At 51.4% G+C, this 25,014-nt stretch overlaps 2 protein-coding genes across 2 annotated transcripts; both read right to left on the bottom strand.

Annotated features, from left to right (window-relative positions):
- Positions 1-8,894, bottom strand: LOC102930168 (zona pellucida sperm-binding protein 1-like). Its single transcript, XM_043549595.1, has 12 exons — positions 8,642-8,894; positions 6,620-6,741; positions 5,719-6,334; positions 4,793-4,936; positions 3,955-4,139; positions 3,772-3,869; positions 2,739-2,866; positions 2,459-2,648; positions 2,223-2,370; positions 1,307-1,391; positions 671-794; positions 1-178 (listed from the first exon to the last, which is right to left on the bottom strand). Exons 1-11 carry the CDS (start codon positions 8,832-8,834, stop codon positions 673-675), a joined length of 2,031 nt encoding a protein of 676 aa, XP_043405530.1. The 5' UTR covers positions 8,835-8,894; the 3' UTR covers positions 1-178; positions 671-672.
- A 9,753-nt stretch (positions 8,895-18,647) lies between these two features.
- On the bottom strand, positions 18,648-24,530 carry LOC114021918. Its single transcript, XM_027832229.3, has 2 exons — positions 24,402-24,530; positions 18,648-19,381 (listed from the first exon to the last, which is right to left on the bottom strand). The coding sequence occupies exons 1-2, from the start codon at positions 24,423-24,425 to the stop codon at positions 19,028-19,030; spliced, it is 378 nt and encodes a 125-aa protein (XP_027688030.2). The 5' UTR covers positions 24,426-24,530; the 3' UTR covers positions 18,648-19,027.
- Between the last annotated feature and the right edge of the window lie 484 nt (positions 24,531-25,014).

Genomic DNA, 25,014 nt, shown 5'->3' with positions numbered 1-25,014 from the left:
TAGGATACAACCAGTTTTATTGGTTTTTGCTACAATGTTCCTTCATGAGGGTTTTGGAACCCTGTCATCCAGCCTTTTCTCTTCCAGAGCATGATCACAGCAGTGAGAATGGAGATCACAGCCAGCAGCAAGAGCCCAGCCAGGAGCACAGGGGACAAATCTAGTCTAGAGACAGGATCTATGGGAAAAGGAGATTATGGCTTAGATAGGTGGCCAGGAGATTGTGAATCTAGGTATCCTTCCATCCCCACCAGGGATGGTAGTTTGACTCCATCCCTACTCACTAATTCTAAACTGGACGCAGTTAGATTGTTCTTTGCATTACTCCCTGCCCCTTATGGGCCACTGCTATCCAGCAACTTAAATCCCAGCTACATGCTTTTGAATAGGACATCCTCAGTTACTCTTATCTCAGTCCTGTGTCCCCCACTCTCCAAACAGGGGGGCATGAGTAAGAGCCAGGCCAGATGGGAGTCCATGCATCCTCAGCTGCTACTGCCAAGCATCTGGAACCAGCTCCCTCCTACAAGGCAGGTCATTGATTCAGTCCCCACCTCCCCCCTTCACATGTTGGCAAGAGACAGTGCCTCCTAACAAGACAGGACTGCCATGTGCCTGGCCATGGTGCCAGTCACCACTGAGTGGGGTGAGAGTTTGAGAGGAGAGTTACCTTCATTCCCATAGACTGAATCTTTGAATGCCTCTGGGCTGTCCTAGAAAAATCACAGGCCCATGAGAGCTCACCACATCGAGAGGCTCTATCCCATTTTGGATAGTCAGGAACCGACGGCCTCCTGGGGGGGCAGGGGGAGAAGGAGAGAGAATTAGAGAGTCTGGAGGCTCTTCAGGACTGCCAGTAGGATGCAGTCAGCAAGCTGAAGCAGAGCTCACTCAGAACCAGCTGCTGAGCTGACAAGGAGTGATCTCTGCTCACACATCTAGGCCTCAGGACTGTCCTGGAGACAGAACTAGGATCTGGCCTGTGGAGTCCAAGGAGCATTTACTGGTTCCTACACAGCTACAGGGGACAGTCAGGCCATTGTCCTATCATGGCTGCCAAAAGGATGGCCAGGGGAAATCCGACTTCGTGGTCTGTGTCAGATGCATTGGTGTGAAGTAACTCAGTATAGCTACGTGATGCTCTTAGAAGCTGCTGATCCACTGGTCTGAGCGAAAGTTCATGCTCCTTGCCAACTTTCTAGTCTTAGAACATGCTAATTGAGAGCTCTGGATGAGCTTCAGCCAGTGTGGGTCTGGCACCAGCAGCATGCCATATCCATGCCTAGCACAGAGAGGCCAGACTTACTTGCAGTCACCCCTGATGGGCATATGGTCTGGCAGGGCTCCAGCTGGGATGGTGAGCAGGCTGAGGCACTACAGAAGATGTACACCTAAACCAGACATGGCAGGAACCCAAGTTAGATAATGCACTGGCCAGTCATTCTAGTCAGCAAGTGCACAGCCTCAAACATGCATCTCCTAAAAAGGACTGGCCCTGGCTGTAGTAGGAATGGCTACCAAAGATAGCCATTCAGCCCCCTCCCCCACCCCTTTAACCTTTGGGGTCACGTTACTGTAATACTGGGCTTGCATCTTCACTGGGGAAGTCCCTAGTCATGGCATTCAGCAGAGGGCAATGCACCCTGGTACATCACCAGCCAAGCAGGTGCCCGTGTGTACAAGTCACTGGAGGAGTTCCTCAGGTGGATTTATTGGGCAGGCAAAACCTATGAGTAGGCTATTCTTGGATTGAGAACTGGGGTGGTATTTGTTCACCCCAAGGAGGCCCTACTGCAGCAACTAAAGCTCCATGCTATTTTCCAATTGGTAGAAGGCCGATGCAGGTTGTGCTAGAGCTGCTTCCACCCAAGGTCAGTCTTGTCCAGGTCAGCAGTGACTAGAACCATGCAGTTCAGTGGTCATAGGGATGAAGACCAATGTTCTTAGGATAGAAGAGCACTGCTCCTGAAGAGAAGAGAAGTGGGGCTGCAGAACATGTGAGCCAGCTGGCCCCACATGCTCACCTACCACAATGTGAACAAGGTACCAAGATTCAGCACAACTCCTTACAGGGGTTGCAGCCTGCACCACCCTCCAAAACAGAGCTTTTCCAGTTGGATGGGCAATGTTCTTCTTTCGAGGAAGAGGCTGTTTGGGGTCACTACCCTGGCTGTAGTAGGAATGGCTACCAAAGATGGGCATTCAGCCCCTCACCCCCTTACCAGTCCCTCAAGCACCATCTGGGCAGCAGAGTCCACAAAGGCAAAGGTGGAGAGGACAAAGCGCTGGTGGTGAGTTGGGAAGGGCAGCTCAGATGCAGGGCCCATGGGCACAAGCTGGGTTCTGTAGTTGTCTCCCAGGAATGGGCACCTAGGAACAAGGAGGGGTAGATTTAAGCAGGTTCCCAGGATTACCACTCCTTGAGAGCCAGTAATTCCCTTCACCCCCAGCCACTCACCCGTCCACCAAGATGGGCCACTGCGGCTGCTGCAGGGGGTTAGCGCTTGGGGTGGCCCAGCACTGGTGCAGAACCAGAACCAGGGACGGGTCTGTTCTGTGCAGGATGCGAACCTCCATGTAGACAGGGTCCCTGAGCACTTTCACCACAGGGTAGTCTCTCTCCGTGAGATAGGATCTGTAGCTCGGGTCTGTGGGGAGAGGGTAGGAGGAGAGCAGAGCTGAGACACTGTGGTCCTTCAGGGGATGGGATCTCAGTGCTGGAGTGAGGGGTCACCTACCTGTGGCGATGCGCAACTCAAGCCGGAGGGGTCCTGCCTGGGTGACTGGAGCAGGTGTGGGGGGCAAGAAGACCTCGACCTGGACTGGCAGAAAGTCACTGGCATTGTAGATGCAGCGAGCATGGAGGCTGCACAGGAGAGAGCAGAGGGAGGAGATGGAGCTGAGGTTTGTTAGCCAAGCTAAGGTGTTTTAGGAGTCATTGTGCATCTTCACCCTCCCCCTGCCCTGTGGCTATTTGTACCCATTCAGTTTAAATGGCCACCACTGCTCAACATGGCAAGATCCAAGTGCCACTCACTGAGTGCATAAGATCCTACACAATTGCTCATTCCCAGCCCACTCAGGTTTTGGCCTTACTGCCTCAAATTGTGATCTAGTCAGACTGAACCTTGTTGGCTGATTTAAGTCAGCACTTGGATGGAAGATATCCAAGTGAAGTCTCCAATGGACAGTTGACAATTCAGTCATTGACACATGTTCTTGAGAGTCAGCACCAAATGAGTAACCTAGTATAGGGAGAGGTGGGCAGTCATTACTAGGAGATTCAGAAAGAGGCTCTAGTTACTTGCCATTAATTGCATGGTGGTTTGCCACAGTAGAAGCCATTACCCTAGCATCTCAGCCACATTTCAGTGTTGTTTTATTCTTCCTTCTCATTGGAATTGGACACACACCAAGAGCTGGTCAAAACTGTCAATTTTCTACAGGATATTTTAATCAAAGTTAATCTTTGATGACAAATTCTAACCGACTAGAGTCCAGAATTTTGATTTCTGGTTTCCAGAGTCAGTTTTCCCTCCCACTGAAATGTAGAGTTGTCAAGCTCTAGTATTCATTAGCAGTCCTGAACTGAAAGATAGTGTTGTTTGGTGGTACTGGAAAGTCAGCTGTCAACCAACTTAGCATTGAGATTCTTTGGTCCTAAAAGAACTAGAAACTAAAGGGAGTTGACAGGTGGTTTATTAGATTCCTCAGAAAGAATGGATTTGTCTCACTGAAAGACTCTTCCAGGACAGAAGTAGACCAACTTACATGAAGGTGCTGTCCCGAGTGATAGAGCCCTCTGGCCCAGTCTGTATGTCAATGCCAGAGATCAGCTGATTCTCATAGATCAATTTGTCCCCAATCATCTGGAGGGGAATGGGAAACAGGAGGTGTTTAGTCCCTTTGAGAAGCAGAAAGGGTTCTGTGCTATGTCAGGGAATGTATTGTCACCTGGACTGTGGTACCACATTGTGTGAGAGGGAAGCGGAAGAGCACAAAAGCTTCAGTCATCCTGATGGGATCACACCCTGCCTGGGCATAGGCTAGCCGGACACTGTCCAGGATGATGGGGTGGTCAGACATGTCCTTGGAGACCACCAGAATGAAGTGACCATCCATAAGGCACTGAACAGTGACTGCAACACAAAGGAGTAGGTTAAGCACAGCAATTGCAACCCAATGATGCTGGAACATGTGGGGGCAGGAACTCCCAACCCTTTATTACAAGCCAGAGTTAGGTTTGGGCACAGGCATGCTGAGGGAGAGGCCAATATTCACCATGCCTCAGAACACAGGCTAGTACACCCCCTGTTTTATTTCTCCTTCAGTAGAATAGAGAAGGCTATGGAAAAGAGGGCTTGGGCCCAGGATATTCCCCCAGTGGAACCCCTGGAGATAAGATGGATTCTTTCCACTTATTTTGCAGTAGCAGAGCTCACACTGTAGGCCCTTCATAGACTGAAGGAGGTTTCAGGCTTGTATTCTTGAGCCATTTCCTCTCCACCCTTTACAGTTGGGGTAGTGGGAATTGTTGTGGAGAGCTCCCATGCTTTAAGTGGGAAGGACCACAAGCCTGGGCATGAACATCTATGGATGTGCTTAGTTTACATCAACTCTGGGCCCTGAATAAGTGACCTGGGGACACTTTCCATCCCCTGCTTCTTCACCCTGCCCAGTGGAAATGGAATGAGACAACTGACTTGTGGCCTAGCTCCTCTTCCAACTGAGTGTTATCATGTTAACGTGCCCTGAGCTCTGTGGGCCAGAGCTCCTCCAGCTGGTCCCTTACCTGTGTTTCCATAGTAGCAAGGAGTAGTTGGGTCAGTCCCATCATAGCAGCACCCAGCCTGGAAGCAAGCAGCTTGGTCAAGGGCATTTGCACAGGGGATCTTCCCAGCCACCACTTGGCACTGCTCCTGTGTTAGGTGGGCACCTGGAAGATCAGGTTAGAGACCGAGTATTGAAGATTGTTGGGAGCACAGTACATGGCCACTTTTCTACTCCAAGATACTTTTGGGTACCACCGATTGTGTGGAGAGGTCATCTGGATCCCTCTCTGGCCTGGTTAGGGCATGCCTCAGGACCAGGGCCCCAGGAGACAGTGGAGTGGTAGCTATAATGGTGAAGCTTGCTCTAGTAGGCTTCATTTGTTTGGTCTTCTCCCACAACTATTGTCTTTACCCATTTTTTTATGGGTTCTTAGACTAGCCCACCCTTATTAGGGCTCATTGGTAAACAAGTGGCCACTTGTTTCTGGTTCCACATCTGTTTTTACTGAGTATGGTTTCAACTTGGTCCTTGAGTTGTATCAATAGGCCTTTTCATTTAGACTAATTCAGTCTGTCTCCTTTATCCCTTCCCTGTGTCTCCCCCATCACTACTTCATGACTTTATGAACTTTCACATATTTTACAGTCAATCTCACAATTAGATTAAATTTGCAGACACAATCACCACAACAGGTTACACAATACCCATGGACCAGACACCACATGCTCAGATCCACACCACCCCCAAGCACATTAGTACAAGAAAGGTCATAGTTCTGGTTTTATCATCCAGCCCTGACACAAGCCAGGATAGTTCTTGGTAGAGGCCTCAGAGTCAGGATGGGCTAAGTTCTGAATTTGAAGGTGTTCTGCAGTATCTTGGGCAAGGGTGAAGGGCCAAGACAGCTTCCCTGAATCCCAGTGGTGGAGACACAGGAGAATGTACCTCTATTACTCAGTGGAGGATAGATGGGGCGCACCAGGCCCGGCTGCGGCTGGGGCACCGGGCGCACCAGGCCCGGCTGCGGCTGGGGCACCGGGCGCACCAGGCCCGGCTGCGGCTGGGGCACCGGGCGCACCAGGCCCGGCTGCGGCTGGGGCACCGGGCGCACCAGGCCCGGCTGCGGCTGGGGCACCGGGCGCACCAGGCCCGGCTGCGGCTGGGGCACCGGGCGCACCAGGCCCGGCTGCGGCTGGGGCACCGGGCGCACCAGGCCCGGCTGCGGCTGGGGCACCGGGCGCACCAGGCCCGGCTGCGGCTGGGGCACCGGGCGCACCAGGCCCGGCTGCGGCTGGGGCACCGGGCGCACCAGGCCCGGCTGCGGCTGGGGCACCGGGCGCACCAGGCCCGGCTGCGGCTGGGGCACCGGGCGCACCAGGCCCGGCTGCGGCACGGGCACCGGGCGCACCAGGCCCGGCTGCGGCACGTAGCGCATGGTCTCCTCTGGGGTTAAGTCACGTTCAGTGGGCTTGGGGCAGGTCAAGTTAACGTCACGGGTGGCAGCAACAGCCCTGGTGCTCAGCAGTTCCTCCACTCGCACCTGCAGGTGGTTACGGCCATCCTGTACAGAAAAGGAAGTAGAAGTATTAGGTGTGTCAATCAACCCTGAGGCATTAATAGAACTAGGTGCAGGGGGACTAGTAGGGAGCCAATAGCGGCACCTCTCTGCAGGGGGTTAGGGAAGAGGTCAGAGTAAGATACTGTGGGCTGTCCAACTGAACACTTCATGGCTGCAATAGCTCAGTGACACTTTCTGGACCAGAGCCAGGGACTGTGCTTTGCTGGGATGCAGGCACAGGTCTTCGTAACAGGATCACAGAGGATGCCATGGAGGTCAGAAACTCACCTTCTTCAGCACATGACAGCCATTGTAGCCTGCTGAGAAGGTCACCACCCCTTCCTGGTTAGATGTGACCCAGTGGAGGCAGATGGAGCAGTTGGTAACCTCAAAGGCTGTCCCAAACTCATCTGTGGAGATAGCATGGAAGTGGCAGGAGAAGTTTGACATGAGAGTTCCTTCGGCACCCTCCACCCACCCCAGTAGTGCAGAAGACCAAAGTCTCATAAGTACTCCTATTTGGAGCAGGGATAGTGGTCCACTACATTGTGCAGTCTCAGTGCAGCTCAGGGAGGCCTGATCCTAAAATGGGGAGATTCCCCATTTATAAGGGATCAGCTGACTCTCAAGTGAGGTTTTGGGACATAGCCCTTTCAGAACACTGCAGTGACTCCAGTGTAAAGTTATCCCACAAGACAAGCCTAGGCCACATAAGCAGCTGAGAACTCAAAGCCAATCCTTTGGGAGGTTACAAGAAGGCTTGTGTCCTCTGCCTTCTGTCCAGGACTCACAACTGAGAGGCTTATTTTGGGGCAGGAGCATGTGCAATAACATAAGCTAGAAGGAAGAGTTAGGTCTGGCACCAGTCTGTTTAGGCCATCCAGATACAGCCTAGGATATTCACAGGAAGTGCTGTGAGGCATAAAGGAGAGTGTCAGTTCAGAGTATCTACACCTGTATTCCTTCCTTGTGGTCCCCTGAGGACATCCACTCTAGGCCCTCAGCCATCACCTCTCTTGGGCAGAGGCCTGCACCTCTGTGCCTCCTGACCATTGTGTTCCCTGCCTACACTGCAGTATCCCCAGCAAGCCAGACTGCCTAAATGGCCAGCACCTGCACTTTCCAATAGGTAGGGTCTTACCAAATTCATGGCCATGAAAAATGAGTCACCAACCATGACATCTGGTCTTGTGTGCTTTTACCCTATACTATACAGATTTCACGGTGATACCAGCATTTCTCAAATTGGGGGTCCTGACCCAAAAGGAAGTTGCAGGGGTCACAAGGTTATTTTAGGGGTGTCACAGTATTGCCACCTTCAGTTCTGAGCTGCCTTCAGAGCTGGGAGGCTGGAGAGCAGCAGCTGTTGGCAGGGTGCCCAGCTTTGTAGGCAGCGCCACACCAGCAGCACAGAAGTAAGAGTAGGAATACCACAACCCCCCCCACATAATCAACTTGTGCCCCCCCCCCCATGCACCCCTTTTTGGGTCAGGACCCCTACAGTTTCAACACCACAAAGATTCAGATTTAAATGGCTGAAATCATGAAATTGCTACAATTTTAAAAAATATGACTGTGAAAGTGGCCAAAATGGACTGAATTTGGTAGGGCCCTAGCTATGACCAGTGTATTGCCAGCTGCTGTAAGTTACCACTCAGCATCTTCTAAGCAAGCACATTTATTCTTGAGACAGAGGAGATGTTAAAAAATAAGACCCTTCATGCATGCAAAGAAGCTGACCAAAGGTCACTGCAACTGCTAACTCAAGCTCTGGTAGGTGTCTCTCCTTCAACCTTTCCCCAAGCATCACCCCTCCCAACCCTTGGTGAGACAGTCTGTCCCTTTGCTGAGTCAGTTTAAACTCAGGCTCTTTATCTAGGAGTCCTTTCTTGGTCTGTTGGTCCCCAGAGGGCCCAGTTTGAACTAGTGTATGGGAGCCTCTCCAGAGGAGAAGGCAAATCAGCCAGATTGCATAATGGCCATCCACTGTTTAGTTCCTGGAGGAGCTGCAGTAGCCCCTCCCCCATAAAGGGGAGCACAAGTTAGCCCTAGACCAGTCATTAGGGCAATGGACACTCATATTTAATTCAACAAAGCCTCCCAAGGATATGCAGGAAATTGCCCCATCAGACTAGCCCAGGAGCTCAAGATCTAAGGTTAACAGGCAGACCAGCTGAGATCATGGCAAAAGGAAGAGGTCACATCTCTTCTCCAGCCTGCCCAACAGAAGTAATTAAGTCAGAGAAACTCCTAGTTAACACCATGAGCAGATGGAAAGGCATAGGAGGACCCCTCCAGGCAGCCACTTACCCACAACTTTGAAGCGGACAGTGCGGCCCTGGCTGGGAAAGACCAGCAGCTGCATTCCATAGTCTCCACAGTCATACTCATATCCATGCTGCAAGACAGAGAAACTGACCCTGCGGAAGTCCCCCTGCCCAAGGGCTGTCCCCAGAGACCAGAGCAGCACTAAGCCCACAAAATGCCTATAGCCCAGCCCCATGGTGTCAGGAGCTGCTAGTAAAACCCTGCCCAGCAGCCACTTCCCATACAAGGAAGCTGTGGGACTGGGGCTTTATAGGATCAGTGTGGGAAGGGGAGGGGTGTGAACCATGAGAGCAGAGAGGCTGCACCTGGGGAGCTCCCTGCTGCTGCTGAGGGCCAGGTCACAAGTGCAAAGCTCAGGGGGAAAAGGAAATGTCAGCAAAGCTCCTATCCCCATCTTCAAATGCAACCCCAGCCTCCTGCCTTCCTCCCGGTTCTTGTTTTGATATCGTGATGGGAATTGAAGCTTCCCTCTCCACATGATATTCTTCTCCCCTCTGTTTCTCTGTGTTCCTCTTTCATGTAGTGGTGCAGATCTGTGCCTGCCATGCAAGTGACTGGGGGTTGATCCTCCAGTGGGGAGGCGGTATGTTTGATGAGGTTGCCTGCGATAGCAGGGGATTGCACTTTATGTCCCACAATTTCCTTTCCAGTCATGTATTTTCCTCCCTTGTCTACATTTATTTTCTTTCCCTCCTCCACATCCTCATCCCTCCAAGCTGCTCAGAGCTCTTGATATACATTCATTGAGTTTCACTACACCTCTGGTGAGAGAAATAAGTACCATTATCTCCATTACACAGATGGGGAAACTGAGGCACAGGGCGGCACAGCAACATGCCCAAGGTCACAGAGGGGGATTAGCGTCAGGCTTGAGATTAGACCCCAGGGGTCCTGATTCCATGTGCCGTGCACAGACCAGGAGATCACACTTCCCCTCTTTCAACGTGACAGTCTGAAAACTTCCTCTGAGGGGAGCATGACCAGAATTGAAAACAAAAAGGTGAACGGAAGAAACAGGAGAAAAGAAACTCAGCTGGTTTGCTAATATTCTTCTTAGTTTATTTCCATTTTCCATCCAAGGGTTGTATTTTGAAAAAAGCATTGAGATTCCGTCTTTTAAATGACACTTTTCAAACCTATGTAGTGTGAAAAGCTGGACACAGCAACCAGTGCCTAGATGTGATGCTGATTGGTGCCCTAGAAGTGCCTGGGAGAAATACAAGCAGTTTGGATTCCTTCAAATGCCAACAATTTCCTGCTCTAATGATAAGGGACCCTCTCCCCGCCCTTTTCCTTCTTCCCCTTCCTCTCCCCCTCCTGCACATCTGAATAAGCTAACCAGGTTGGCCTGGTTCTTCACTCCGTGCTGCTCCAGGTTGTCTGGGCCCTTCAGTTCCCAGCCCTCATACAGCAGATCAATGGACCCCAAGTCACCAAACTTCATCTTCTGCATGATCTGCTTCTTGAGCTGATTAACTGGAGATTGGCTTCCATGCACAGTGTTCTCTAGTCTATGAAGATGATGTTCAGGATCACCCAGGTGTTGGTCGGTGGTTCTGGGCCGAAGGGGAAGGGTTGTGTGTGGGCGGCCTTTTCCAAGGGAGCCTTGCAGACATGGGTGGGATAATCCTGCGGCACTGCTGAGCAGCCGTCCTTCTGACTAACCTAACATGACAGGTGAGGAACAGAAGAATTGGAGACATTATCACCAGAAAATGCCTATTAGGGTGTTATGCCCAACTACTGCACCCATCATGCTCACCTGCTACCCCCACACATTCCACCTGCTACACCCAGTGTCCCCCCCAACCCAGCCATTATCATTACTTATTATTTTGTAGCGCCCAAAAGTGTGTTTTGCATTTCCCCGAAACAAATACAGACACAAACCTTGCCCCAAGAGGCTACTGATCCTAGCCCTTGTCTACACTAGGGATTTCTCTTGGTTCCAACCCTTGGCGTCTTTCACTACCATGCTTTCCTTTTGATGGACTTGAAGCATTTCTCAGCATGGATCCGTGTAGGGTATGTCTACACTGTACACTAAGCCTGCGTCTGTGGGATCCAGGCTTATGGACTCCGTGTTTCCAAGCCTGCACTTGAGCATCCATACTGCACTGTAAACCTGGGTTTATAATTGCTAGACCCAGGTCTCTCAGCCACACTAATACATCCATACCACACTACGCAGACCTTCTGACTCGGGCCTGTGCCTTGAGCGGTGTCTACACTGCAAAATGATAGGACTTGGACCTGAATCGCAGTAGGACTTGCGCTCTGACCCACCTCCCTAGCAGGGTCCTAGGACCCGGGTCCTGAGTGCTTGCTGACCTGAGTCAGACAGATTTGTGTGTGGACAGGAGCGGGGCTTGGACTCAAACCCAAGTCAGACATACCCAAAGTCTCACCACACTTGTTCTATCACTGAGGCAACTGAGGATTTGAATCCAGAAATAACATTACAGAAACAACTGCCTTCAAACAAATTCAAGCAATTCAAACAAATCCTACTGGGGTGGGGTGGGGTGGAGTGGGGAGCGGGGAAAGAAACCTAAACATTCACAAGGTGAGGATTTTAGACCTGATTGAGAATCAAGTGGCTCCTTTTACCTAATTTTTGGCCACCCAGATCGGTCTCAGTCTCAAAGGCACAAAGATCATCTCAGTGACTGATAAAAAACAGGGTCAGGGATAAGAGAAAAAGGGGGGGAAATGGTGAGAATGTGAAAAGGGAGAAAGAGGGGAGAAAAACAAAGACTGATAAAGAGAAAAGCTGGATTGTTGGGGTGGCAAGTTTGCAAAATTAAATAAACTCAACTTTATTTTATGCTTTCTTTTGCACTGTTGTCCTTGTTCCTCCTTCACCCCTTTCTTTCAAGGTGTCCTTGTTAGTCAGCAGAACCGCCTCACCCACTTACCTTAGATAGCAGCTGACCCATATCCACAGTTTATTATTCCGATGGCTCTAGCCTGGCAGTTCTGCTGTGCTGTAGGGTTACCATAAGTCCGTATTTTCCTGGACATGTCCAGCTTTTTGGTTCTTAAATCGCCATCCGGGAGGAATTTTTAAATATCTAAAAACGTCTGGGATTTTGCCATTATTATTTTTCCCCAAAGAAGAGTTTATCATTCAAGAAAGAGAGTGAATGTTGATCATTCGAGAAGGAAAGTGAATGTTGATCCCTCGAGAGAGAGCCTGCTTTTTCCCCCCTAGTACCCAGCGCTTGCACCGTGAAACAGCTGTTTTGCGCAGCTGGGAGGGAGGGGGGAGGAGGGAGAATGCAGCGCGCTCAGGGGAGGAGGCAGAGCCGGGGCGGGGATTTGGGGAAGGGGTCCAATGGGGCAGGGAGGGGGCGGAGTTGGGGCGGAGTTGGGGCACGGACTTTGGGGAAGGGGTGGGGAAGGGGTGGAGTTGGGGCAGGGCCGGGGGCGGGGGGGGGGGCATGAGCAAATCCTCCCCCCCCCCCCCACCCGTGAAGTGTCCTCTTTTTTGAATACTCAAATATGGTGCTACTGTGCTGCTCTGTTGGTCCTGGGGCATTCCCTCGGGGATGTTTGGGTTATCACCATGGAAAACCCCTGGCATTCAGACTAAAATGCCCCAGCCTGCAGAAACGGAAAGCAAAAGATGTTGTCTCAGGGTCTAAGGTACAGCAGCCAGAACTTTGGAAAGTCTGCAAGTGACAAAGAGGAATGCGGGGGGAGGGGACTTGATCCCTTTACTGTGCTAAGAAAAACCATCACTGAGATGGGTCCTAACCAAATCCTCAGTGTGTGTTTGAAATTGAAAACATTTGCTGCTGGCGTGGGGACTTCCAGCTCCCCTCCCGTGCAGTGTGTGGGGATTGGGCAATACCCTCTCGTGCCACTCCCTGTGTTTGTCCAGCCTGGGCATGTGCGCGTTCATACCTAGGCCTCCCTGTTTGTGTGGGGTTAGTAACAGGGTTACAGGGGTGGGGAGTGCCTGGTAGCTCCTTGCCCATTGGGATGATGGAAGGGTTGTCCTGGTTCTAGCTCGGCTCCTCCTGGGGGAGGGTGGGGGTAGCTGAGTGCCCTGGCTGGGGGTGCTCTGTCTCTCCAGTCCCCCTTGTCCTGGTTTTCTCCCCCTTCCTACTGTAAAATGGAGGAGAAAAACCAGGCTGGGTAAAAAAAGGGGCGAGTCTGGCTCGGGAATGGCTTTGATGGGAGAGTGGAATTTAGGTGGGAGAAATTAAAGGAGTGGGGGATGGAAGAGGCAGTTTCTCACTTCTCCAGTCTAAATCTTTCCATCCTTTCCCCACCCCTCAGCCTTCCCCATCCAAAGCAACATATTCTCCCTCCCCCCACAAAACATGGAGCAGCTAATTCCATACACTCCGTACAGCACTGTCCCTACCACTCATCCACCAGTTACTTCTGCCCCCACCAATTAATGAAGGGAAGGTATCCAATCACCATAGCTCTGCCGTATGTAGATTTTACGGACAGAAAAGGGACCATTCACTCATTGCATCTGATCTCCTGTATACCAGAGAATCATGTCACCCTGTTATCCCCGTATCGAGCCCAATAACTTGTGTTTGGCAAAAGCAAGCACTGTGGTTATGCCAGGAAGGAAAAAGATCCAGTGCCTGACTCCCATATGGCAGGAGTCTGAGCCCTCAAACTCCTCTGCTGCATGATCTGCTTCTTGCTCTGATTGACCGTGTCATGGAGGCCGACTTCCAGGCACAGGACTCCTTGGCTACAGGATATGGTCACAGGCAATCTGGTCCCATTCGGAGCGTCCAGCCTGATGACCAGGGGATGTAGCTAGGTGGCCTCTTGCTATGGAGCATCATACGCATTGGTGGTACAAGACAGCTGCCTAGGTGAGCAGCCACCCTTCAGATTAACCTAATGTGCCAGGTAGAGAAGCAAGAGAACCCAAGACATTACAGCCAGATGGGACCTCTTAAGTTATCGTCTTCACTTCCTGTCCCCACCCATTGGACTGATCTTCTGGAGCAGGAGGACCCCCTATTCTATCCTCGCTGTCAATGTGAGATCCCTAGGAGATCAGGCATCAGGAGTCGTAAGGGGCCATGGGTTTGTTATGCTACTTCCCTCCTTACTCTGAGCTCAAGGAAACCACTGGTAGTTAACAAAGACCCTGAGATCAGGCAGGTCTAGAGGGATTTCTATACTGCATGGAGATGTCTGCTCAGACCCCTGGCTTCACTGGATCCCACCAGTGAGATCTCCACTATCCCCATTGATCCCAGGCCATGCTTCTGAGAGTCGAGTTCTGTCCTGCCCATTGCTGCTTTGCTGCTATTGTTGCTTCTTCCCATTCCCTGGCCTGAGGCCTTTCAGTGGCTGGGCTGGGTAGCCGGGATATTTTCTTACCTGTTTCTCCTCTGGGCTGCGTTTTGCCCTCCATTGGTGGCAGTTCCATTGACCACCCCCTGTCTTTATATGTCCATGATGCATTTTGCCAGACTCCGCCCTCTGCTGGCTGCACACATCCCATTGGTTGAACCCCAAGTCGGGGGATTCTCTTGTTTCCTCTCTTCCTAGTGTAACGGACGGACGGGGCTGGGAGCACACCTGTATGTCTTTGGATTGTGTATTGTATTGTGCGCGTGTGGGTCATTTGGCTGCTGAGTTGTCTCATTAGTGCTGTTTTTAGCACATCGTTTTACTAACGTATTTTTAGGGTGATACTTCCCCTCACTCTCCCGCCCCATCCAAAATGCTGCTGTTAAAATCAGTGACCTGGCTCATTGCTTCAGAAATTTCACGCACACCCCACTGGAGTCTCTGGCTTCTAGTCATGCGTCACGGCCAGTCCAAGCGTCTGGTCCTTGCCTTTGAAGCCCTGTGTCACAGAGTGTCCACTAGCGTGTTCAGCAGGGTCCATTGATCTCCCCTGCTCCCCTGCCAGTGAGGCCAACCTCCCAGCTCCCTCCTTTCCTTCCCCGGCAGACTTTGTGCCTCCTTCAAGCGTTCTCCTTGCCACCAGCATAGAAATCAAGCGCTAGAATGAAGAGTGGGAGAGGAACAGTAGAGAGGGAGATCAAGAGAGAGAAATGCAGGAGGGTGGTGAGAGTTCCTCTCTCTATATTCCTCCTTTTCTATCCCACTGGCACAAAGTTTCTCTCTGTAGCTGTCAGTGTCCCACCCAGGGCTGCTCCGACCTGCCTGTCTGCTCACCCTAGCAGTTTTATCTGTGGTCAAAAGCCCCGCAAGACCAAAGAGGAAACTGTTTGCTCTGCAACCAGGCCTGGGAAAGCCCCTGAGATCAAAACCGAGGGAGGAGGACAGGAAGGGGAGATGGGGGAGGTGACTGGAGTGCTTTCTGCTGCCCCGGATCAAACATCACTAGAGACAGGCCTGCCCCAGACACCCAGATTCAAACGTGGAGGGTGTCTGAAATCTGAATTCAGCTCTGGATCTGCATTTCACCAGTGGCCCCTGGCTCCATAATAGTCTGGACCAACCCAGGAGGCCCAGTTTCCCCCCTGCAGTATACAAATAACTCCCAATGAAGTCAAAAGGCATTATTGCTCCTCTGTAAAGCATTGGGTCCTTGGATTGCAGCACCCCCACCTCGGAGAGCTCTGAAATCTGGATGTGGTGTTGGACTGGGACTTTGCAGCTTGAGCCAATTTCTGAACATCGCTCTGGATCCTGCCTGGAGCTACTCAGTCTCCCTGACACTCCCTTGCAATGCTCTGCAGAGCCAGGAAGATGAGGCTACAGCTTATTAGCTAGTGCATGTAAAGCGCTGTAGAGACATACAGCCAAATCTATCCCTGATGTAATCCTGCTGACAGGCAGGGCCGTCTTTAGGCATACGCAGACTACCTGGCTGCTGGCTGCGTAGGGCACCCGAAAATTTGGGGCATGCCTGGGCCTTTGTGTCCACCCTCCTGCCTCTTTCTATCCCTGTTCTAATCTGACACTTCCTGCAGACTCCTACCACAGCTGGCTGCTGCAGCCTGGTGAGTCTTCCTCTGGAAGAGATCTAGTACTTAAAAGTGAAAAAGCCCTTCCAGCCTGCCAGACCTATTAGCACAACACTGAAATTGTTAAAGAGCCATTCAAGGGGTAAAAAGAAAAGAAGGATGAATCCGATGACGTGAGCTGTAGCTCACGAAAGCTTATGCTCAAATAAATTTGTTAGTCTCTAAGGTGCCACAAGTCCTCCTTTTCTTTTTGCAGATACAGACTAACACGGCTGCTACTCTGAAACCATTCAAGGGGTAATGAAGCCATTTGACAGGCATTTGCCAACCACCCGGTCTATACTGTCAGTTTCTGAATTTACTGACAAAAACAATTGTGCATTACTGTAATAGTTACTCAGAACATGTTAGTCTACAGGACCTTAGTTTAAAATATGCTTTAAAAATATTTCATTAGTGTGTTGCTGAAGATTATAAAATCACATCTCTAAAAAAATCCTAGCATAGATTTTTAGATGCACAATCTGAGTATTCATTTTTAGCCTTAAATGCTTGGATCTTCAGACATTTAGTTTTTTAAACAAATCCTTCAAAAGACCACCCTTATCTAAAATACACATGCGAGCCCAGGTTGCCGTTTGGCATAGGGGCACCAGTTTAATAATACTGCATAGGGCCCCATAAATCCTAAAGACAGCCCTGCTGACAGGAGAGAAGTTATACCACGGAGGCAGCGGTCCAGAAATGCCATGGAAGCACCGAATATGATGAAGACCATGGGAATGCTCAGGAGAAAGAAACCAGGGCACTAGAGCACCCATTCAAAAGCCAAGGCCAATGTATTGGCCTCCATGTTGATTTTCCTCACATTGTTGCCCTCTCGCTCACTCGATAGCCAATTGCAACAGTCCCTGTGACAACCGTCACCTGTCACCAGCCAAACTGGAGCTGCAGAGTTTGCAAGAGAAGATTAAAGCCATCAGTCACCTTTGAGTCAATACAGTAGAACTTCAGAGTTACCAGTCAACCACACACCGCATTTGGAACCGGAAATATGCAATCAGGCGGCTGCAGAGACCAAAGGAAAAAAGCAAATACAGCCCGGTGTTAAATATAAACTACTAAAAAAAAAGGGAAAGTTTAAAAACCAAAAATTTGGCAAGGTAAGGAAACTGTTTCTGTGCTTGTTTCATTTAAATTAAGATGGTTAAAAAGCATCATTTTTCTTTTGCATAGTAAAGTTTCAAAATTGTATTAGGTCAATGTTCAGTTGTAAACTTTTGAAAGAACCACCATAACAGTTTGTTCAGAGTTACGAACAACCTCCATTCCCAAGATGTTCGTAACTCTGAGGTTCTACTGAATCCCTATTCAAAGATGTGAGTTTCCTGGAAATGGGCCAAAGTATTATAAGTGGAGTGAGGAGTGATGCCCTATACCTGCCCAGCACGTCACTTGCTTTCAGTGGCTTACAACTTTGCCAAACTTTAACTGTTTAGGATCAAATATTCCTTGGTTGCTCCCTGCCTAAGGCTTAATATTTTGGCCAACTTCCCCCAGAAACGTCTCAGCCATCACTCACAACACTGATAGGGAAAATAGTACTTCTACCAATTCCAGCTACACTTCCAAGTCTTCTTTTAAGAAATGTAGTTCCTTCTCTCCCCCCTCCCCCCCCCCGCCCAAGGTACAGGTACTTGAAATTTGGTAGGGGATTAGCGCTGCGGTCACAGAGGCATATTTTGCTGTCCCTGTGAAGATCAGCCCCCACTTTGGCTGAGTTATGATTGTGTCTCCTTGTGCATTTGCATTATGCTGGTCTTTAATTGAATCATCACATGCTCTTTTCCACTCCCTCATTCAATGCACCAATCACATTTTATGACAGAGGCATAATACGTCTTTTTATTCAAACCCAATTTAAGTAAACGAGACTCTGGCAGGGAATTTGGTGTAAGAAATACTGCCTTAATGCAGGCTGTCAATGACAAGTGCTTTTTCAAAAAGAGAGATTAAGCTTCAGGTTGGCGCAGATATCCTGGCTTTTCGTCTCTCTCTACACAGCAAACACCGAACTCCCTGCCACGCAGAGGAGAATCTATTTGGCCACTGAGCTATACCTGTTCCCTGTTCAGTTCCCTTGGGGAATGTTATTAGTGCTTTAAGGTGAAAAGGGGAGAGGGTGTCATGAGGGGCTCAGCAGCAGGGTGAGTGACTATAACCGGATAAGTTCATGGAGGACAGGTCCATCAATGGCTACTAGCCAGGAAGGGCAGGGATGGTGTCCCTAGCCTCTGTTGGCCAGAAGCTGGGAATGGGCGACAGGGGATGGATCACTTGGTGATTACCTGTTCTCTTCGTTCCCGGCATTGGCCACTGTCAGCAGACAGGATTCTGGGCTAGATGGACCTTAGGTCTGACCCAGTAGGGCTGTTCTTATATTATGTTCTTATGCGAGGAGGCGAGTGGCGAGCGGCGAGCCAGCTGCACAGCAGGTGTCTCGTAGGGGGCGGGGAAAGGGTCTGGCGGGGGGTCGAGGAGGCGAGCAGCAGGCAGGCAAGGAGATGAGCGGAGGAGGGGTCTTGAGGGGGGCTGAAGAGGTGAATGGCGAGTCGTCGGTCGGTGGGGGTGGGGTGGAGCAGGTGTGGAGTGTGGGTGGGGCTGTGGGCGGGACTCAGAGCTCGCCTCCCCCAGGGGAAGTTTCACGCACCGCCCATGTGCAAGTGTGAGTGCCCAGCACACGAAATGTGGGTGGTTGTACAGAATTAAAGTAGGAGTGCAGTGGCAGAGTGGGCCCAGGATTACGACAGTGCGGGGGAGGGATGGCAGGTCAGGATTGAGACCCATTGGCAGAATAGCAGCAGAGGTGAATCAGCAGAACTATGTGAAACCCAGGACTGGAGTAGCCAAGCACTGGGTCAGTGTCAGACTTGGAATTGGAACCCAGGAGTCCTGGCTCCTTCTTCAGTGCTCAAATCAGATCGCCCTGCCCCTCCTTCAGTGAGAGTGTGTGAGGGAGAGAGACCAGGAGTCAAAAACAAGGAGAAAAGAAATCCAGCTGGGTAGCTAATTTTTCTGATCTTTATTTGCATTTCTCTGAATGGTGCAATTACAGCCGCAGTTCCCGGGCAGCCTAGCATTCCACATTTATTTAGATTTCAGTTAGAAAAACTAACTAAAGAAAGTGGCTCAGCCAGTGGGCTACAAAAATTCAGTCCCAGCCTTTCATCCTTTAGCCCTCTAGCATCCTTTAGCCCACTCAAGAGGTGGCTTTTACAGCATGGAAATGATACTTTATGAAGCAAAAATGATCATTTGGATTTGTTACCAAGGCAGCTGGTGCCTGTGCATAGCGAGCAGATAGATTGGCCGGTAGCAACAAGCAATTAGCACGTGTTCTGTCTAACGCGTGCTTCTCCCCACGAATCTTTAATCCCATTTATCCCCCATGGCATTTGTAGACAATGAGCAGTGTGGCCTGGTTCTTCACATTTTGCCGCCCCAGGATCTCCGAGCCCTGCAGTTCCCGACTCTCGTACAACAGGCTGATGGACCCCAAGCCACCAAATTTCCTCTCCTGCATGATCCGCTCCTTGATCTGATCGACTGTCTCACAGAGATCGGCTTCCAGCTGCAGGGTTCTCGAGCCGTTGCTGATGGTCAGGGACACTCTGGTGTCAGTTGCTGGTCCGATGGGGAAGGGGTGGAGGTGGGTGACCTCTTGGAAGGACCAATTGCAACCCTTGGTGGGAAGAGCTGCCTGGACTGGTGAGCAGCCATTCCTCTGCTGAAACTAACACACGAAGGAGAGAAGTGAACGAGTCAGACATGGCCACCAGAAAGGAACAATTGTGTTATCCGACCCATGTAATATGCCACATAATCACAGAATATCACAGGTGGAAGGGACCTCAGGAGGTCATCTAGTCCAACCCCCTGCTCAAAGCAGAACCAACATCCATCATTCCCACGAAATGCACCTTTGACCCCCTGTGATGCTCCCTGAGGGTATCCCGAGCTGTGAGGCACCTCCGCACCCCCTGCCCTTAGCATGAAGCAGGCTTGTCTCTGCCTGCTGTGGATCCGCTTCCTGGGACCAACAGCTTCTGGCAATACAAACGCTGCTGTCCAGGCCTCGGCAGGCCTCACTCCAGTGGGGGATTTAGAGTTAGTGGGGCCCTGTGCTCAGCTTCATTTTGGGGGGCCCTCCTTGGGACCCCGCCAAGAAAAAGAACATTCTCGCTTATCTCCTCCCCGCCCCCGTTTTTCATTCCTTTTTTCTTCCTCCTCCTCCTATAAGTAATAGGAAGTAAATGAAAATAAAGGGAGGTACCTTGATTGTTCTTGTAGTCTAACTTATTTTTCCACAGACACTTGAAAATCGCTGAGGGTCTCGGTGGACACTTAATGATCTTTCCAAATATTGTTTGTACCGTTAGCTAACGATTGTAAAGCGCTTGGGATAAAAGCGCTTTATAAAAAAAATGTAAAAAAGTGTTGGGGTTTGGGGTCTGGCCAGGAGTTAGCGTGCAGGAGGGGGCTCAGGGCTGGGGGTGCAGGGTCTGGGAGGAAGTTAAGGTGCAGGAGCAGGCCAGCGGTTGGGGTTCGGGGTCTGGCCAGGAGTTAGGGTGCGGGAGGGGGCTCAGGGCTGGGACAGGGGGTTGGGGTGTGGAGCGCTTACCTGGGGCAGCTCCCGTTTGGTGCGAGGGGTGCAGGTGGGGATATAGGGGGGTGCAGGAGTCAGGGTGGGTGAGGGTCTGGGGAGGCAGGGTTGTGGGGGGTTGCAGGAGTCAGGGAGGGCAGGGGGCTGGCTGTGTGTGAGGGGGTGCAGGAGTCAGGGCTGGGGTGCAGGGTCTGGGAGGGAGTTAGGGTGCAGGAGCAGGCTGGAGGTTGGGGTGCAGAGTCTGGCCAGGAGTTAGGATGGAGGAGGGGCTCAAAGTTGGGGCAGGAGGTTGGAGTGTGGAGCACTTCCTTGGGGCAGCTCCTATTTGGTGCAAAGGGTGCAGGTGGGAATGTGTGGGGGAGGTGCAGGAGCTCCCTTTTGGTGCAGATGGGTGGGGGTGCGGATGTGTGGGGGGGCGCGTGAGTCAGGACAGGGGGCTGAGGGTGTGGGCTGGGGTCCTGGGGGTGCTCTCAGCCCCCTGCCCTGAGCGGCTCACGGCAGAGGGCTGGGGGCGGGTATGTGCAGGGGGAGCACCGGCAAACAGCTGTTCGGCGGCAGGGGAAGTGCTGGGAGGGAGGGGGAGGGGCAGGAACGCGGCAGGCTCAGGGGAGGAGGCGGGGGAGAGGGGAGCTTAGCTGCCAGTGGGGGCGGAGCCTGCAGCAGGAGCCGGCAGGATCAAGCTTCTGCCCCCACAGCTGCCCAGCCCTGGGGCCCCCTGTCATTGGGGGCCCCATGCCAGGGCACCCTGTGTTTTACTGCAAATCCGCCTCTGCCTCACTCACTCTATATAGGTAGCAATAGGCGCACACCAAGCGCTGAGTCCTCTAAGTATTCCCAGCAGCGTCCAGCCCCTTATGCCCCGAGCACTGACAGAACCACCAATCCCGCTCTTCCCAAAGGAACAGAGCACACCAGCTTGTAAATTTCAGCTCAGGACCAGGCCTTTGCTGAACTCCACAGCACTCAGAGATATTTACAGTGAAAGCAGGAATGTTTGTCATCAGAGATTCAAGTAACAGGAGTAAGAATATTGGAAACAAATGGATACATATAAAACAAAGTCATAACATGCTTTCTAGAGACTAAACCTGCAGTTTTCTCTCACCCAACCTTCTCTGCAGCCCTTTCAAGCAAGCCTGGCTGAGACCCCTTTCTCATGAAGCAAAACCCCTGTCTCTTTATTTCCTTTGTGAAGATACAGGGTGTCTTTTTTAACCGCTAGAGATACCCCCAAAGTACATTGTCTTTACTCATAGACAGGATAACACCCTCCCCCTGCTCCCGGGGCTTGTTTTTTCCTGTTGATTTCACATCTCTTCATTAACATTTGATTTGAATATATATGGACATCCATTGTGTTATCTCACAATGCTTAATTTACATCCCGACTGAAGATAAATGTTTCCTAACTCCTGTCTCGAGGAACTGGTCTAGGGCATGTCACCTTTTGGTGACTCACTTTTAACAGACATGCCTAAGAACGTAAGTTTCTGGTACAGACACACAGCTCCTTGCAAAGTACCTGTAGGTACATTTCACAATGATATTGATGACCAGGGAGTCATTTAAGACCTCATGTGACATTCTTTGGTGAATCAGAATGTACATCCCAGAATCAGGAGCTTCCCATAACCCCCTAGCACTCCCTTGCCAATTGGCATTAAGGGGCGCTGGGGTCACGCCTTGGCAAAATGTTTCATTTTTCATGAAAAATGAAATTGTTGCTTTCTAAGCTTCTCTTTGGTATTCTCCCCCCCCCCCCATCACAAAACAAATCAAAGAGTTTACATTTACTGGAAACTGGGTTTTAAATGAGTGGGTTTAACACCAGCCTTATGTTGGTGGCCTTATATCTGCATCCCAGATCCACAAACTCCACATTGCCTCTGGATGAGACAGGGCTGAGGGAGACTGTATTACTGTTGCCACTTCTTGGCACGGTCTGTCTAGCAGGGGAGGGTGTTTCACCTTCTCCTAACTGACCCTCCTGAGTTTGTTCTCAATCAGATCAGTGCTTGGATCCTCACCTCCAAGTGAGTCTATCAGCCCTTCCGTTTTAGGGCTTGCAGTCGCCTGGCTGTTTCCTAGAGGCAGCCTGGGGCGGGGCTGTCACCATCTTACTATCCCCAGCCTTTCTGCCTCCTTTCCCTTCTCCCCTTTATAACAGGCCTGGTTTCCTCTCCTGATTGCAGCTGTGGGCGCTTGCCTCCATGACTGGCCGTTCTCGGGGTGTGACCAAGGTGCTTGCTTGTAAACAGGAATGACTCCTCTCTGTCTGTGCTCAGGATGGGGTCTGTAAACCCCAGGAGAATTGCTAGTGTAAGCGGGGGAATAGTCCCGCTATTTGTGGGGAACTTTCCTGGCTTCTGCACTACCCCGGTGAAGTGGGCTAGCGAAAGTATCTGAGTCCTCGCTCCCACTTTCTTTACCCAGAGGCCTCCCTGCCCTTGAGGACTCCCCTTCCACTCTCCTGTCTGGCAGAGTCCTTGTAACCCCAACAAGTCTGGGCCCAGGATTCCTGGGGGGCTCCTTCTGTGGTCACCTAGGACAGGGGCTAGGGTGTCCCGACTCTGGGGTACTCTCTCTGCACTGGGCACTTCTCTGACCTACTGACCATTACATACAAGTTAAAGCAAATGCAAGTTATTTCATCAACAATTAATTTTAAAAGGAATAAGGAAAAATGAGAAGGTTAAAGGAAACACATCACCCCGCTCTGTGGCAGGGAACATCACAAACAGTGTCTCTGGAATGTCCGGGCAGTTCAGTCTGTTCCTTGTAAGTCCCAGGCCGCCTTCTCAGGCCCTGGCTGTGCTGCAGGGATGCTGTGGGTTGGACACTTGCTCTGGTGGTGGCCACACGCTCTCAGCTCTAAGTAGTAGGACCCGTCTGCCCAGTGTCGCCCCCGCCCTGTCGGGGTTACGATCCAAGTCTGGCCTGCAGAGCCTCTTGGCTGAGGAATCCCCCTTTGCTGGGCCCACTGCCCAGGGTCTCCCTCGCTTTCCCCAGCTGCTCACCGCACCCAGCTCCAGACTGCTCCAGCCCCAGCCCCAGCACTCTGTCTCAGCACTGCTACTGCTCTGCCTCCAGCTCCCTGGGCTGTTTCTTTGGCCCTCTGCCTCTGGTTGCTGCAGCTCTGCTCCCAGGACAGGTCTGCTCTGCGGGCTGCTTCTGTGATTCTGCTCCCAGCACTGATCTGCTTCCTGGGCTGCTTTTCTGGCCCCTCTGGCTCTGGTTGCTGCAGCTCTGCTCCCAGGGCAAGTCTGCTCTCTCTGGGCTGTGCCTCTGGCTTTGGGGCTGCAGCTCTGCTCCCAGCACAGGGTCTGCTCTCTCTGGATTTGTCCCAGCTCTGCTCCCCAGCTCAGCTCGGGCCCCTGCTTTCTCCTTAGCTCAGCCCCACTCTGTCTGACCCAGGCAATTCCAGCTCACACGGAGGACGAGACCCCCTTGGCCTCCTGATTCCCTGATTAGCCTGCCCGCCCTGTCATTCGGGCTGACCTGGAGCATTCGCCTCTCCCCATTGTTCCTGGGGACTATCAGTCTTAGGGTCCTGATTTCCCATAGACCCTTCCCCTTTTAGTACTGGGAGCTAGCCAACCAAAACACTCCCACTGACTGTTAGTAAGGGTGCAACAGTCCCCTTACACTAGACACAGAACAAAAAGATTAACATAAGCCCAAGTCTGAGTTCACAATTAGTCCACAGGAGAGCAACGCAGATTCATGGGTCTGTTCACATTGGTAATGTAAGTCCATCCGTATGGAAAGGGGGTATTTGATGCCGCTAAATCAGCTGATCCATGGTCCCTTCTGAAGCCATCAGCATTATCAAGGGGAGCGTTTCAGACCTGATGTGGAAGCAAGTGAGTTTTTTCTCCCGATTTGGGTGCACAGGGCACTGGCACCACAGAGATTGTCTCCAGAGAGAGAGAGAATGAAGCAAGGGAGAGAAATAGAAAGGGAGGCCGAGAAAGAAATGCAGGGAGTGGAGGGGAGAGGCTGGGAGAGCTAGAGAGGAACAACTGAGAGAAAGAAAGATGGGGGCGGGGGGGTTTGTGGTGGTGGCAGGTTTGCAACAGTGAAAATTAAAATAACATATTTTCCCTGTCTGTCCTGGTTAGCTGGCATGACCCGCCCCTCACCCACTTACCTGGGATAGACTTTGCACATCCATGGCTCTGCTGTCTGGTCTGGAGGCTCCGATCTGTCTCTTCTTAGCCCCTAGGCTGTTATCTGGGGTTCTTATACTCTCCCTCAAAACTGAAAGTAAAACATACACTGAAGGCCACGGCACTGTACAGCTGTTACATGCAAAAGCACCTGGCAACGCTCCCACCTGAAAGACTAGGGCGAGAAGGGGACAGGAAGGGCAGTGGGGTGAGTTAGATTGAGCCCTCTACCCTGGCCAAGCTAAAACCTAGCTAGTGGGCCGAGCCAAAGACGCAGATCTCAGTACCCCTGAACGTGGAGGGTGATTGAGATCTGAACCCAGGTCTGGAGCTGAATTTCATCAATGGCCCCCAGCTTCATAACGAGCTGGAGCAAACCGCAGGGAGGTTGCATTCTCCTACTTCAGGATACCAGTAACTGCAAGTGAAGCTGCTCGGATCCCACTGCTTGAGAACCGGGCCTGGGGGGTTTCAAAATCTGGTTGGGAGTCCAGCCCAGTGTTTTGGAGCCCATTTCGGAGCATTGCTCCGTATCTGGCCTGGAGCTTTTCACTGTCCACGAACCCACCCCTCAGCGCTCAGCCAATCCAGGGC

The sequence above is a fragment of the Chelonia mydas genome, chromosome 6 (assembly GCF_015237465.2).
Source record: "Chelonia mydas isolate rCheMyd1 chromosome 6, rCheMyd1.pri.v2, whole genome shotgun sequence".
Lineage (NCBI taxonomy): Eukaryota > Metazoa > Chordata > Testudines > Cheloniidae > Chelonia > Chelonia mydas.
The sequence above is the reverse complement of the archived record's forward strand: the minus strand, read 5'-3'. Positions and strand labels throughout refer to the sequence as shown.

What these genes read in the sequence shown, in the direction of transcription:
- LOC102930168 (XM_043549595.1), bottom strand. Translation starts at nt 8,834, where the DNA reads ATGGGGCTGGGCTATAGGCATTTTGTGGGCTTAGTGCTGCTCTGGTCT. An exon ending in GCTGTCATGTGCTGAAGAAG is followed by an intron (nt 6,335 to 6,619) that starts GTGAGTTTCTGA and finishes TTTTCTGTACAG; the next exon opens with GATGGCCGTAACCACCTGCA. An exon ending in AGATGGTGCTTGAGGGACTG is followed by an intron (nt 1,392 to 2,222) that starts GTAAGGGGGTGA and finishes TGTCTGGTTTAG; the next exon opens with GTGTACATCTTCTGTAGTGC.
- LOC114021918 (XM_027832229.3), bottom strand. Translation starts at nt 24,425, where the DNA reads ATGGATGTGCAAAGTCTATCCCAG. An exon ending in ATGTGCAAAGTCTATCCCAG is followed by an intron (nt 19,382 to 24,401) that starts GTAAGTGGGTGA and finishes TTCGTGTGTTAG; the next exon opens with TTTCAGCAGAGGAATGGCTG.